The sequence below is a fragment of the Perissodus microlepis genome, chromosome 20 (genome assembly GCF_051167445.1).
Source record: "Perissodus microlepis isolate ML-2025 ecotype Zambia chromosome 20, ASM5116744v1, whole genome shotgun sequence".
NCBI lineage: Eukaryota > Metazoa > Chordata > Actinopteri > Cichliformes > Cichlidae > Perissodus > Perissodus microlepis.
The window spans coordinates 33742334-33754398 of NC_140480.1; the positions used below are offsets into that span (position 1 = coordinate 33742334).

Genomic DNA, 12065 nt, shown 5'->3' on the forward strand with positions numbered 1-12065 from the left:
ATTGAAAACTGCAATGTCTCTAATGTCCACTTGAGGAACTCTGAAACCCAGAAATAAGTTTGCACTTCATGCATGTTCTTGCTTGGATACCAGAAATTATACCTGCAGTTGACATTTTCGCATTTTCTTCTACAATATATGAAAAATCAGAAACTCATGGATTTTGTTGCTTTTACAAAGACTTTTTTCTAACAGGTGATTAAAATTGTCCAGAACATCGAGCATCATAACCCGACTTCCGGTTGCTGGTAATGACGTTTGTTTATTGCCAACATTTTTTTTAATATAGTAACTTCTTTTACACTTTAAAAAACATAAAACATAACTGAATTTGTAAAAATTAGATTGTGGAACAAAATGTGAATCGTGCCATTTTTGTATCCTCAGATTCTTTCCTGTTGATGCTCAAGCCTGGGAAAAGCGGTTAATGCTAAACACATCTAAGACCCACCCCATGCTACTTTACATTATATGATTTATACAGCACCAAATCACAATAACAGTCCCCTAAAGGCGCTTTATAATGTAAGGTAGACCCTACGATAATACATACAGAGAAAACCTAGACAGTGGGAAGGAAAAACTCCCTTTTAACAGGAAGAAACCTCCGTCAGAACCAGGCTGTGTTAGAGACCCAGAGATGAATAATAACTTATGATTAAATGCAGAGAGATGTATAAGAACATAGTGAGTGAGAAAGGTGACTGAAGAAGAAACACCCAGTGCATCATGGGAATCCCCCAGCAGCCTATGCTTATTGCAGCATAACTAAGGGAGGATTCAGGGTCACCTGGTCCAGCCCTAACTATATGCTTTAGCAAAAAGGAAAGTTTGAAGCCTAATCTTAAAAGTAGAGATAGTGTCTGTCTCCAGTTTGAGATGATCTGAGCTTCGTGACACGGTGCTTTATCCTGCTGGAAGCAGCCATCAAGACCAACCTAGTCGTCAGCAATGGTCATGTAGGCTGTGCTATTTAAATGAGGCTCATTTGTTGCTAAGAGACTAAAAGTGTAGGCCTTCTGTCAGTTCACGCCCCTGTGAAGTGTAGCCTCAGTTTCCTGTTCTTAGCTGACAGGAGTGGCAGATGGTGTGGTCTTCTGTTGTAGCCCATCTGCGTCAAGATCTAATGCACTGTGCTCTTCTGCAAACTTTGTGTTCATAAAAGGTTGAACTGGTGTACCTAATGAAGTGGCGGGTGAATTCTAAATGTATTATAAAGCTTTACTTATTTGTTAAAATGTGAGCCTGTACTATACTAGATATGTTAGATAAGATTCTGAATTTTACTTGCATTTACAGTTTAAATATAAACATTTTATTGATTGCAAAATAACATCTGAACTCTGTGCAGCCTTTTTACATGCAGTGGCTGCACAGAGTTACACAAGAGGTCCAGTTTATCTGTATCTTTTTTCCTCGCTGTATTTATGATCAAATATTCTGACCGACTTTTGATTTGAACCGTTTCTGGCTACATGTCACTAAACTCGGGAGCGCACGGACACGTCCTGCAGGCTGCCAGTGCACGCGTCACACCGGCCTCCGAGCTCGCGTTGCGTTCACTACACCCGTGTGTGTGTGTGTGTGTGTGTGTGTGTGTGTGTGTGTGTGTGCATGCATTTTTTTCTTTCTTGAAGCCGTCTGTCAGCCTTATCAACGCCTTAACTCACTTCCTGGTTTTTAGTACCCGAGTCTTCGGCGTGAGCGCGCGAGCGTGCACACCCCCCACCACCACACACACACACTGAGAGGGAGGGACGGAGCAGGTTCGCGTTGCGTGTCTGCGCCTCTGTGTGAACACTTTAACCTGCGGCACGATCTCCACACAGATGTTTCCTCCGGTGCTCCGCACGGCCTCTCAGCAGACTCAGGTACGGATCAGCGGTGGGCCCCTGTTGCGCTCCTGTTGTAAAAAGTTTGCGAGCTCCTTCAGAGTGTTTTTCTTCCACAGTTCGCTGTCATGCAGCAGCAGCCGCCGGTGAGTCCTTGAAGGCGGCAGGACTGAAGCGGGGTGAATGTAAAGAGGTTCTCCTGAACTCTCAGGACTCCAGCCGCTGCATGCGAGGAGGAAACTTTGACTTTCTTCGCTGCTTCTGAACTTCCACACACGGAGAGGAGAGGACAGGAGGGGGGAGAAAGTTCCTCTCTCTCGGCTCTACCTGCGGGTTCCTCTCGCTGTTGAAATAAATCAGCTGCAGAATGTCTGACTCTGCATCCAGCTTCCTCCACATCGGGGATATTGTATCCCTGTATGCCGAGGGCACGGTGAACGGCTTCATCAGCACGCTGGGGTGAGTGTACCGTCACTGTCATGTGCTCTGTGTGCACTTGTGCGCTGTGGAAATGACTGTGAACACCTCCATTGTACTTCTGTGTGCACACATCCGTTAACAGCCTGAGCGAAGCCCCCAGCTTCATTAAAACCTGAAGATGAGGAGTTTAAACTGGGTTCTGTAGATCGACACGTGGCTTCAGGTGTCAGTACTCAGCGCTGAGCCGACACAGTGTTGAATGATTAGTTGTAATAACAGTTTACTGTTTGCAGTAAGGGCTGTTATATAGAAACTCTGACCTGGAAGACTGAGCATGTATCAAGACAACGCTATGATGTCATTGTGTAAATATGCAGTCATTGCTAGTACATGTATGTTTCACAAATTATTGTGTTTTTGATATTTGCCCTGTTGAAGTGAATTAGTTGTGGATTATTAAATAGTGTGATTAAACTGTGAGTATGCTGTCAGCGCCGGTTTCCTCTTCAGATCCACATCAATGCTTCTGACTACCAGGAGTATCATGAATTTAACCTCTTGTTTGTCTCTTCGCTGTAGTGGAACTATTTGATAAAGTCATATTATGGTTAAAATATGACTGATATATATGATATACTGCCCACCACTGATTGTGAATAATATCCATAAAGAGACATTAAAAAAGCCTGAAACAGAGGAGTTATTATAGGTCTACGTGCATCAGGAGCAGCTGCTTTAATGCAGAAAGCCTGCAGTTAAAGAAAAAAGAGCAAAGACAATATTTGCATTTGCAAAGTTTCACAGGTGATGGAAAAATAGTCCGTGCAATGAACTGCTTTATCCAGAACTCCAGAGACGATAGACTGACTCTGAGGTGAAGAAGTGTACAGGCTCGTCAGTGTTTTGAAAGAAGGAAGGAGACATATGCACATTTTTTGTTTTTGTGGAGAAGCTTCTGTGTGTGTGCTTTTCCCTGCAAACAAAGTGTGTTTTTGTGAAAACATACCAGACTTTGTCCTGTGCTGAGAGAACTTGTTGAACATATTTTTTAAATGAAGGATTGGCTTTGAAGCTTTTGGTTTTAGATTGATTTGGGCAGTGTGAGAATGAGTGACACCCACTGAAAGCAGGTGGTGCAGGTCAACAGTGGTGCATTGTGCACCCACTGAGTGTATGTTATGGATGGACATTGCTTTCAGGTCTGAATAGTGAAGCCAGTTTAGAAGTGCTGTAAACCTGAAGTCTTTCTAATGGCCAGCATCAGTGGCCTTAATGTCTGCTTTGATGGAGGTTAATATGAAAGCAGCCCTCCTGCTCTGGGACTTGTGTAGCGTTAGCATCACCACTACAGCAGTAATAGTACACTTTATTATAAAGTGGCATAATCACGTCACTGAATCTAAATGGATCAAACTGGACCCTTTTTTCACCTTATTTCAGGGGGAAGGAAATCCCCACGGTCACTCAGTGATACCTCACATCTGTAAGGCGACACATGAACAAAACAGTCTGGATGAGAGACCCTGTTAAGATCCCTATCACCAGGGCACCGTGAGATCCCACCTACTCAAAAGTCAGATGGTTAATAATGTTCTTACATGAGTAAATTTGTGATACTGATGTCGCCGAACCTGTTTTAAAACTTTAACTCACATACTTGATCAAATTTGATGCAACAGTAATGCTGGCTCATTTAAGTCCTAATGATGCTCTAGAAATGCCTAAAAATGCAGCAGCCACCATTGGACCTGTGGGACACTCCAGCAGGACCACCTTCAGTATCTCTGCCTGACCTGACAAGTCTGTCTTTCTGTTGCTTTAGCAAGCAAGTTGATGACTAGACATTTGCCAGAAGTCATTATTCAGCTTCAGTTACCTGCAAGAGTTAGTTGTCCTGGTGTGAGGCCCCTTGAGGGGCGGCGGTTTTAGGCTTTTGGACAGACTGAAAGAAATAAATACATGCTATTATGAAGAAGAGATGCAGTTATAGTATTTTGCAGAAGTCTTGAGAAACCTACTATTTAGTAAGTTCATAATTCCATCAGTTTTGAAAAAGATCTCCAACACCACTGGTTGACATGTAGCCCCAAACCATAGCAGAGCCTACATTGTTTTACAGATGGTTGCGGATGGCGGTTGTACTTTCCTGTTGACGTCCTCCATACATATCGATGACAATTTGAACTAAAAAATTCAAATTTAGATTCACGAGTCCTTAAAAGGTGTTGTTACCGATGTTCAGTTTAGTTGTTGTCACAGTAACTGGCATACCTCAGCCTTGGTTTGCTTCCTTAAGAATGGCTTCCTGACAGCCAACCTTCGCCCGAGACCACTTGAAGAGGCTTCAGCAAACAGTAGGTAGAACTGGATCAACTCTAGGGCCAGAAGCAAAACATGCACCACTGTGTTTTTATTGTGTTGAGAGCTACCCTAAGTATCAGGCTCGGTGACATCCCTACCCTCACCTCCTGTGTGATCAGCTATAGATAGATCTTCAGTCCTGCCACTTCTTTGGTCCTCCACTTGTCCACTTTCCAGCTAATAGCTCTGTGGGAATTTCCTCGTTGGTGCAAAAATACTATTTTAATCACTGTCAAACAGTTCTTCTCAGTTCTTGAATCTACAAAAACTTTTTTCACCGTACTGAAAATGAGTGAAATTAATCAGAAAAACAAATAAACCCCCAAATGACATTAACCATATATTTCAATAAGCGATTTCAACAATCAGTGCGTCCCTGTTATGAACCAAAATGTTTCTGCAGCATATCACAGAGTATTGACTATGAAGTGTGTCAAGCATCTTGTCTTTGTCAAAAGGGTTTCAGAAAGAGTCCACTAAAGCCCTTTGTAGGTCGAAAGTCTTAATAAGTTACAGGGAGAATGGTCGTGCATGAAGGCTGCTTCAGAGTTAATGCACTCATTACACACCTACCAGCTTTTCTGCTTGTATGTTACATTTGTTATCGACGAGATCAGCAGAGGAGTGCAACCAGGAAAACATTACTTTATGTTTTAGTGGTTTCTGATTTTTACTAACTTTCTCTTACATGTGTTATTTCAATAAAATTCAAAAATTACAGAAGATTGAAGTAAAGAAACGAGAACAAGTTCAACAGATCATCTTTTTCCTAATATTGTCCAGAGTCTTCTGGAATTGCTGATGTTTCACTATCTCCAGCACAAACTTTAACACAAACATGCTGCATAGGGTAGCGGCAGCGCTGTCTGATTGCTTGGCAGGAAGAGGAAGTGGTACTCGGCATGTCCAAGAGAGATTTCCATTGCCAGTTTGTGCATTTGTCCCTGCTGTTGTTAATGTTCGCTTTATGAGGACTTTGTGTCTGGTCAAAACTTTCTTTAGGTTCAGATTTGTTTTTCAGGTTAAGATTAGAATCAGTATTCAGTAACAATAGGGAGGCTTTCATTTTTGCGTTATGGTCTTGAGAATGTGTTATGTCACAGAGTCCTCACAAAGATATATGTACCAGCGTTTGTGTGTGTTTCCTGTACCATGGTCTTACACGCACTCCTTTGAATTTGACTCAGTCTTGACCTTTACAGCTTTATTCATTGACTGCCACACTGATCTGAACAAATACAATAAAAACTATAGGTCACCCTTTAATAATTATGGTGACGTCACAGGCAAGAGTCATGTTTTGCCCACCGATTCACAAGGGGAGCTAGACAAAATTAGGCAGGTAATTTGAACAGTGTAAGGGGTCTACCTCTATTCTTCAGGGCTGAAAGGAAGCCAAATAGGAAGTGCAACAGAAAAAACTTCACTTTCTTCAATGGCAGTTGAGGCAGGGTCTAAAAAAGAAAATCCCCATATAGTCCCAGATGAAAATGTCCAGCTTTACAGTGTTAAAAAGAATGTTTATAACCTGGTACAACATACTGTTTTGGTGTTATCTGTATTTATATCCCTTAACTGTACAGGCTTTTTTTAACTGACAGGTTTTTCAGCACAGGCAGTTGTAACTGCTTATTATCTGATGGCTTTACCTTTCCAGGAGTGAGTCAGCATATATTTGTGTCGCTGGTGCCTTTTGAAGCATTTGAAGCGTTCAGGTAGAGTTCTCTGGAAATAAACATGGCCTGCTGTGAAGTACAGTTTGTCTACAAATTCAGTTTAGGTGAGCAAAATTCTTAAATTTTATTAGTACTCTACAGTTTCAGTGTTAACATTATGGGCTGGCAGCAGTCTATTCTCTCATTCAAATATGGTCATTTCTGGCTTCAAATAGTCAACACAACAGCAGTCAACACTGAGACTTCAGAATGGGACTTCACCAACCAACACATATGGTCCATATAGTCTAAGCATGAACCCGGGGACTCTAGTAAACTCTGCACCTTTCCTTTCATACAGGTCCAAATTCACATTCTATCATTTTAATAGCCAGCAGGGGGGTGGCTGTAGCTCAGGGGGGTAGAGTATAGGGGTGCAACGATACACAAAATTCACGGTTCGGTTCGATACTTTGGTGTCACAGTTCGATATTTTTTCAATACAAAAAAAAATGTACATGCCTTTTTAATTTGTCATTTATTAAAATTATAAATATATATTTTAACTCAAAAGTACAGTTTTTAAATTTAATGTTGCTGAAACAACAATATAATAAAAATAAATAAATCTATCTGATCGAGAAATCACTCATCTTTGGAAAAGAGAGTTTATTACAGAGAAATGGCTCTTTCCAAAATAAAAGCTATACTATACGCTTCTTCTGGGCTATATTCTCAGCAGCATATTAAACATATCAGGTCCCCATAAGGAGAATCCTGTGCTAACGGCTGTCTAAATGACTCGGGTAAAGTCTGTAGCATGCGTGCTTGTTGTTTTTGTCTGCTTCCACTTGTCTTTGCACTAGGATGATGTCGGCGTAAATGTGCAGTCATATTCGTTGTGTTCCCACTAGTGCTGTCAGCGTTAATCTCGTTAAAATGACGTTAACGCCATAACGCGGCAAATGCGGAGTAGTCGAACGCAGATTCACTGAGCGCTCAACACAGACAGCATCGTCAGAAGAAAAGTTGATAAAATAAATTGAAAATTTTGTATTGTTCGATACATATGCGTACCAAACTGAAAGCACTGTATCGAACGGTTCAATACTGATACATGTATTGTTGCACCCCTAGTAGAGTAATAATGGATTGCATTTATATAGCGCTTTTCGGGACCCCTCAAAGCACTTTACAATTCCACTATTCATTCACTCTCACATTCATACACTGGTGGAGGCAGCTACAGTTGTAGCTACAGCTGCCCTGGGGCAGACTGACAGAGGCGAGGCTGCCATATCGCACCATCGGCCCCTCTGGCCAACACCAGTAGGCGGTAGGTGAAGTGTCTTGCCCAAGGACACAACGACCGAGACTGTCCGAGCCGGGGCTCAAACCGGCAACCTTCCGATTACAAGACGAACACCCAACTCTTGAGCCACGATCGCCCCAGAGTAGGTCATCTACTGATCAAAAGTGGTTTGATCCCTGGCTCCTCCAGTCTGCATGCCAAGTATCCTTGGACAAGATGCAAACCCTAAGTTGCTCTCCGATTCATCCAGTATGAATGTTAGCTAGGAAGCTAAAAGCTTAGAAGGGAGTGTTGGTGTGACTGGGTGAATGTGGCATGTTGTGTAGAGTGCTTTGCGTACTTCGGGAGAGTAGAAAGGCACTATATAAGAATCAGTCCATTTACCAGAAGGCTTCATTAACTCAGATTTTAAAATCTCCACATCAGGAATTCCAGACATTTCATGCAAGTCACCATATTCAGACTTATACACAATGGAAAACATTTATGAAAAAATGCCTTCAACTATCTGTATTCAAGACCTCCAACATATTTAGTTTATTGCATTATAAAACAACCAAAGTCAACAAATGTTCAAATTTGTGCAGGTGGAAGATGAGAGTGTTGGGACTTTATTTTATCACCAATGAAGGTGACTCTAGTATACATTCAAAAAGTTTGAATTTTACTTACGCACTAATTTTCCACAATAATGTGAAATTCCCTTTATTGCCACTTATCCTAGTGTCCACTTATAGTACTGTAACAAAGAAATCTCCTGGGCCCAAATAAAACATTTTTAGTATAGTCCCACACTATAAAATATACATCTGTAAAAATGTAACCACAACAATTATGCATATTTTCATTCTATGTAACCTTTATATCGAAACAATATCAATGATGTCAAGTCCCCAAACGTCTGTGGTTTGGATAAGCATTACACACCAACGTCAACATGCTAACTGCTCAGTAGTTTGCCCATGCTAGCATCTTAGACAAGAGAAAAGTAAATATTTCTGCACTTCCTCCACCCCTTTAATCAAACAAAAGGAACCTGACCTACCTCAAAGTCTTGCAGTGAAAGAGAACAAAAACACGGTCAGAGCTGAACATTTATCTGTTTGATGGAGGGTTTAACCCACAGTTGTTTTCACATTTTATTGAACTATTATTTAAACAGGAACTCCTTTAAGATTAAAATCTCTCTCCGGGGAGACGTGGCCAGGAAAGCATAGAAGGAAAATGATAGAAATTGACCAGAACAAAACCAGACATGGGACAATAAAACATAAAAAAACAAAAAATAAAAAAAATAACCAAATAGAGAAATATGAGCATGTAATACAAAATCCCTTATTAGAATAACAGTTGCACTTTACCGAACATTTGAACTTAAGAAAACAAAATCATTTAGCTTTAGTGTCTTCGGACCAGTTTCTGAGCAATTTGTGGCAGCAGTTTTTTTCTCTACACTCCATTTGTTTCTGTATTTCTGATATCAACTTTATGTCACCAATCTGTTTTTTCCAGTGTGTGGAACAACTTGAGTGGGCTTCAGTGAGCACCAACTTTATACCCATTCAGCATCTTTATGATAAAATAAAAGGCCACCTGGTTCCCATCCACTGAGGTGGACGTAGTCACCATGGTGCCAACCATTCATTACTGAGGTCCCATTATGAAGCTGTTGTCATATACATATACTAAGGGAATCAATCAAAAGCAGGATTATTTTCCCCATGAACCTAGATGGGGATGGTGCTGTTTTGTTTTCTGCAAGTATTTGCATGAAAATGACAACGCACTCTTGAAGAGCACAAAGGCCTAATCTAATCTCCTTTCATGTCACTCATAAGCCAAATGTGGCATAGTTGTTGATTTCTTTGTTTTATATACCTTAAGGGCCACATTTTGATGTTTTGGCATGTGTGTGGCTTCTGTTCACTCTTTACTGTGAGACATTTGAATAGGGAGTTCCTGCCAGGTGAGACAGTGAGTGAAGTATGAGTGGATGAACCTACTGGTTTCCCTACAGTCAAATTCAGCTGGATCAACACAAACAGGATTCAAACAGAAGCACTGAGCTGCTGAGGTAGTAAAGTACAACTACTAACAACACACGGCAGACACATGCCATCTTCGCTTTCTCAGAGAGATTAGTTAGTTGTCTCCTTCCCAGAAAAAAGATCTACTAAATAAACATTGTGAGAGCAACGTGTCAGCCTGCGATCATGTGATGGTCACAGGGGAATGCTACGTAAATGTTGAAACATCTCCGGCTCTCCTCCCTGCACACTAATTCAAAGCAGGTGGTGAGTAATGAGAACAATGAGCTGAAACATCATGAAAAAACTATAATTTTTCTGGTATGCAAAACAACAATGGAAATTACAGGGGCACTCCCTACTACAAGAATAGTTGAAGGACATATGCAGAGATGCTTCAGGCTGTTTTTGAGTGTTTTAGACCATTTTTTGGTAAAATACCCGTTCTTACCTTTTACAGAAGCAAAAACTGCAGTTTCATCATGGTTACATTTTAATTTCAGTTATGGGTTCCAGCAAAAATAAAAAAATGGAATAAAATATGTTTTTGAATTGAATCCCATTTTATTTACATATCGCCAAATCACAACAACAGTCACCTTAAGGCCCTTTATATTGTAAGTTAAAGACCCTTCGAAAATAGAGAGAAAACCCAACAATCAGACAGCCTCTTTTGAGCAAGCATGTGGGGACAGTGGGAAGGAAAAACTTTCAGCATGACGCAGCCTGCAACTCTTGTGACCGGCCTGTTCAGTACCATTTAGTCCTCCTGTGAACTTCCAGTGACTTTTTCACCACTGTTTTTGAATTTATCAGTGAGAGAATAACAATCATCTTCTCAATATAAGAAAAATAATCATGAGGACTCACGAATCATCAAAATCCTGGAAGGAGAATGGATCAAGGCCTATTTAACACCACATACAGTTTACAGGAGACAATTTTATTTATATATGAATGTTTTGTATTTTAACTGTCATAAACAGGGTGTGAGAAGTGATACTAATAACAACTGTACTGCATTAAAACATTCACAACAGGTGGGATTTCCAATCTTTAAGTGATGACCTGATGAAACCTGCTTCCGGGTCCAAACTACTCTGCATTTATTAAGGCTGTTGTGTTTTTAATGTGTTTTAATGCTTTGTATTTCGTTCTATTTAATCTGAACAAGCCCCTAAAAAGTCAGTGATCACTGTCGGCCTCTCTCGGTTTTATCATCATTATTCATTTTAAAGCTCAGTTTTTAAAACCTTACAATGAAACTACAGCCCAGCCCATGCAGCAGTATATTAATGACTAACTTCGTATTGCAGTTGTTCTTCTCACTGAAGTTTGGTCTGTTAACAGCATCCTGCCATGCACTTACATTTGTTCCTAACCATCGGGAACCCTCATCAAGTGGAAAAAAGTTAGCGTTCATCCTCCAGCTTCACTGTGTTTATATTATCCTAACTATAGCTGTGTAGCTAGCCACCAGGCAGCACATCATTATATCCCAGCTAGCCCAACTTCAGTAACCCTACAAACGCCACTGCTGTTTAGTTTCCGGTCTTCATTTACTCTTCTGTCTGCAGCTGAGTTTACTAAAGTGACTTTGGAAAAGGATCTGGTCTCCTTGGTTCAAAAACTGAAAGGCGTAACTGAGATTTGAGTTGTCACTCAGCATCATTGAAATCTGTGGCCTGCCAGTTCATTTGCTGTTTTCTGGGAGGGAAACATGGAAAACATCTGTGTTTATTCAAACACCTGGATCCATATTTAAATGTCTCTCCTCCTGCAGCAGAAGAAGGAGGGACAGAAAAACGAAACAAAAAACAACTATTGACTTGACATAAATACTGTTAAAACTACTGTATTTAAAAGGACTTTTCTCTATCAATCAAACCATCTCCACGCCTGACTGGGTGCAGTCGAAGCAGAACCACCCAGAGCTCCATCCGGCCGCTGCCTCCAGTTCTGCTGGCGTTCCAAAGCCAGTCAAGGGGAAATCTCTGGGATGGAAGAAAGCCTGAAATGAATTCAGTTTTATGAAGTATTATGATAGTGAGCTGTATTTAGGTCAGTGAATAGTTTTCGTGGAGTTTTTGTTTTCTTTGTTTTCTTTGTTTTTTTTGCTTTTTTCATGTTTCATATTTTGATGGAGTTTGACATATGGGCTGGTGAAAACATGCAGGCATATGGATGCTGTTTTTTTCTTTTATTTTGGTTAAAAAAAGAAAAAGAGCTGAGCTTGAAAATAAAGCCCTCAATTTATGTTCCTACTCTGACCTATGGCTGTGAGTGTGACTGATGAAATGAGATTGACACAAACAGGAGAAATGCAGTACTCAGCATTAGATTGGCAGAGGGCCTTGGTCGTTAATAAGAGCTCAGAATAGAGATGCAGTTGTGGTGGTTCAAGCACCAGGATGTGTGCTGGGTGCCCTCTAGATGAGGTGTTTCAGACATATCCAAC

General features: G+C 40.8%; 1 protein-coding gene across 2 annotated transcripts in view; it reads left to right on the forward strand.

Moving 5' to 3' along the window:
* Positions 1-1640: 1640 nt before the first annotated feature.
* The window catches only part of itpr3 (inositol 1,4,5-trisphosphate receptor, type 3), a 69813-nt gene continuing 59388 nt past the window's right edge, over positions 1641-12065 (forward strand). For both annotated transcript variants that reach the window (XM_084916330.1, XM_084916331.1), the window contains exons 1-2: positions 1641-1871; positions 1952-2291. In XM_084916330.1, coding sequence (XP_084772456.1) covers positions 2200-2291 — 92 coding nt within the window. In that variant the 5' untranslated portion in view covers positions 1641-1871; positions 1952-2199. The remainder of the gene's footprint in view (positions 1872-1951; positions 2292-12065) is intronic.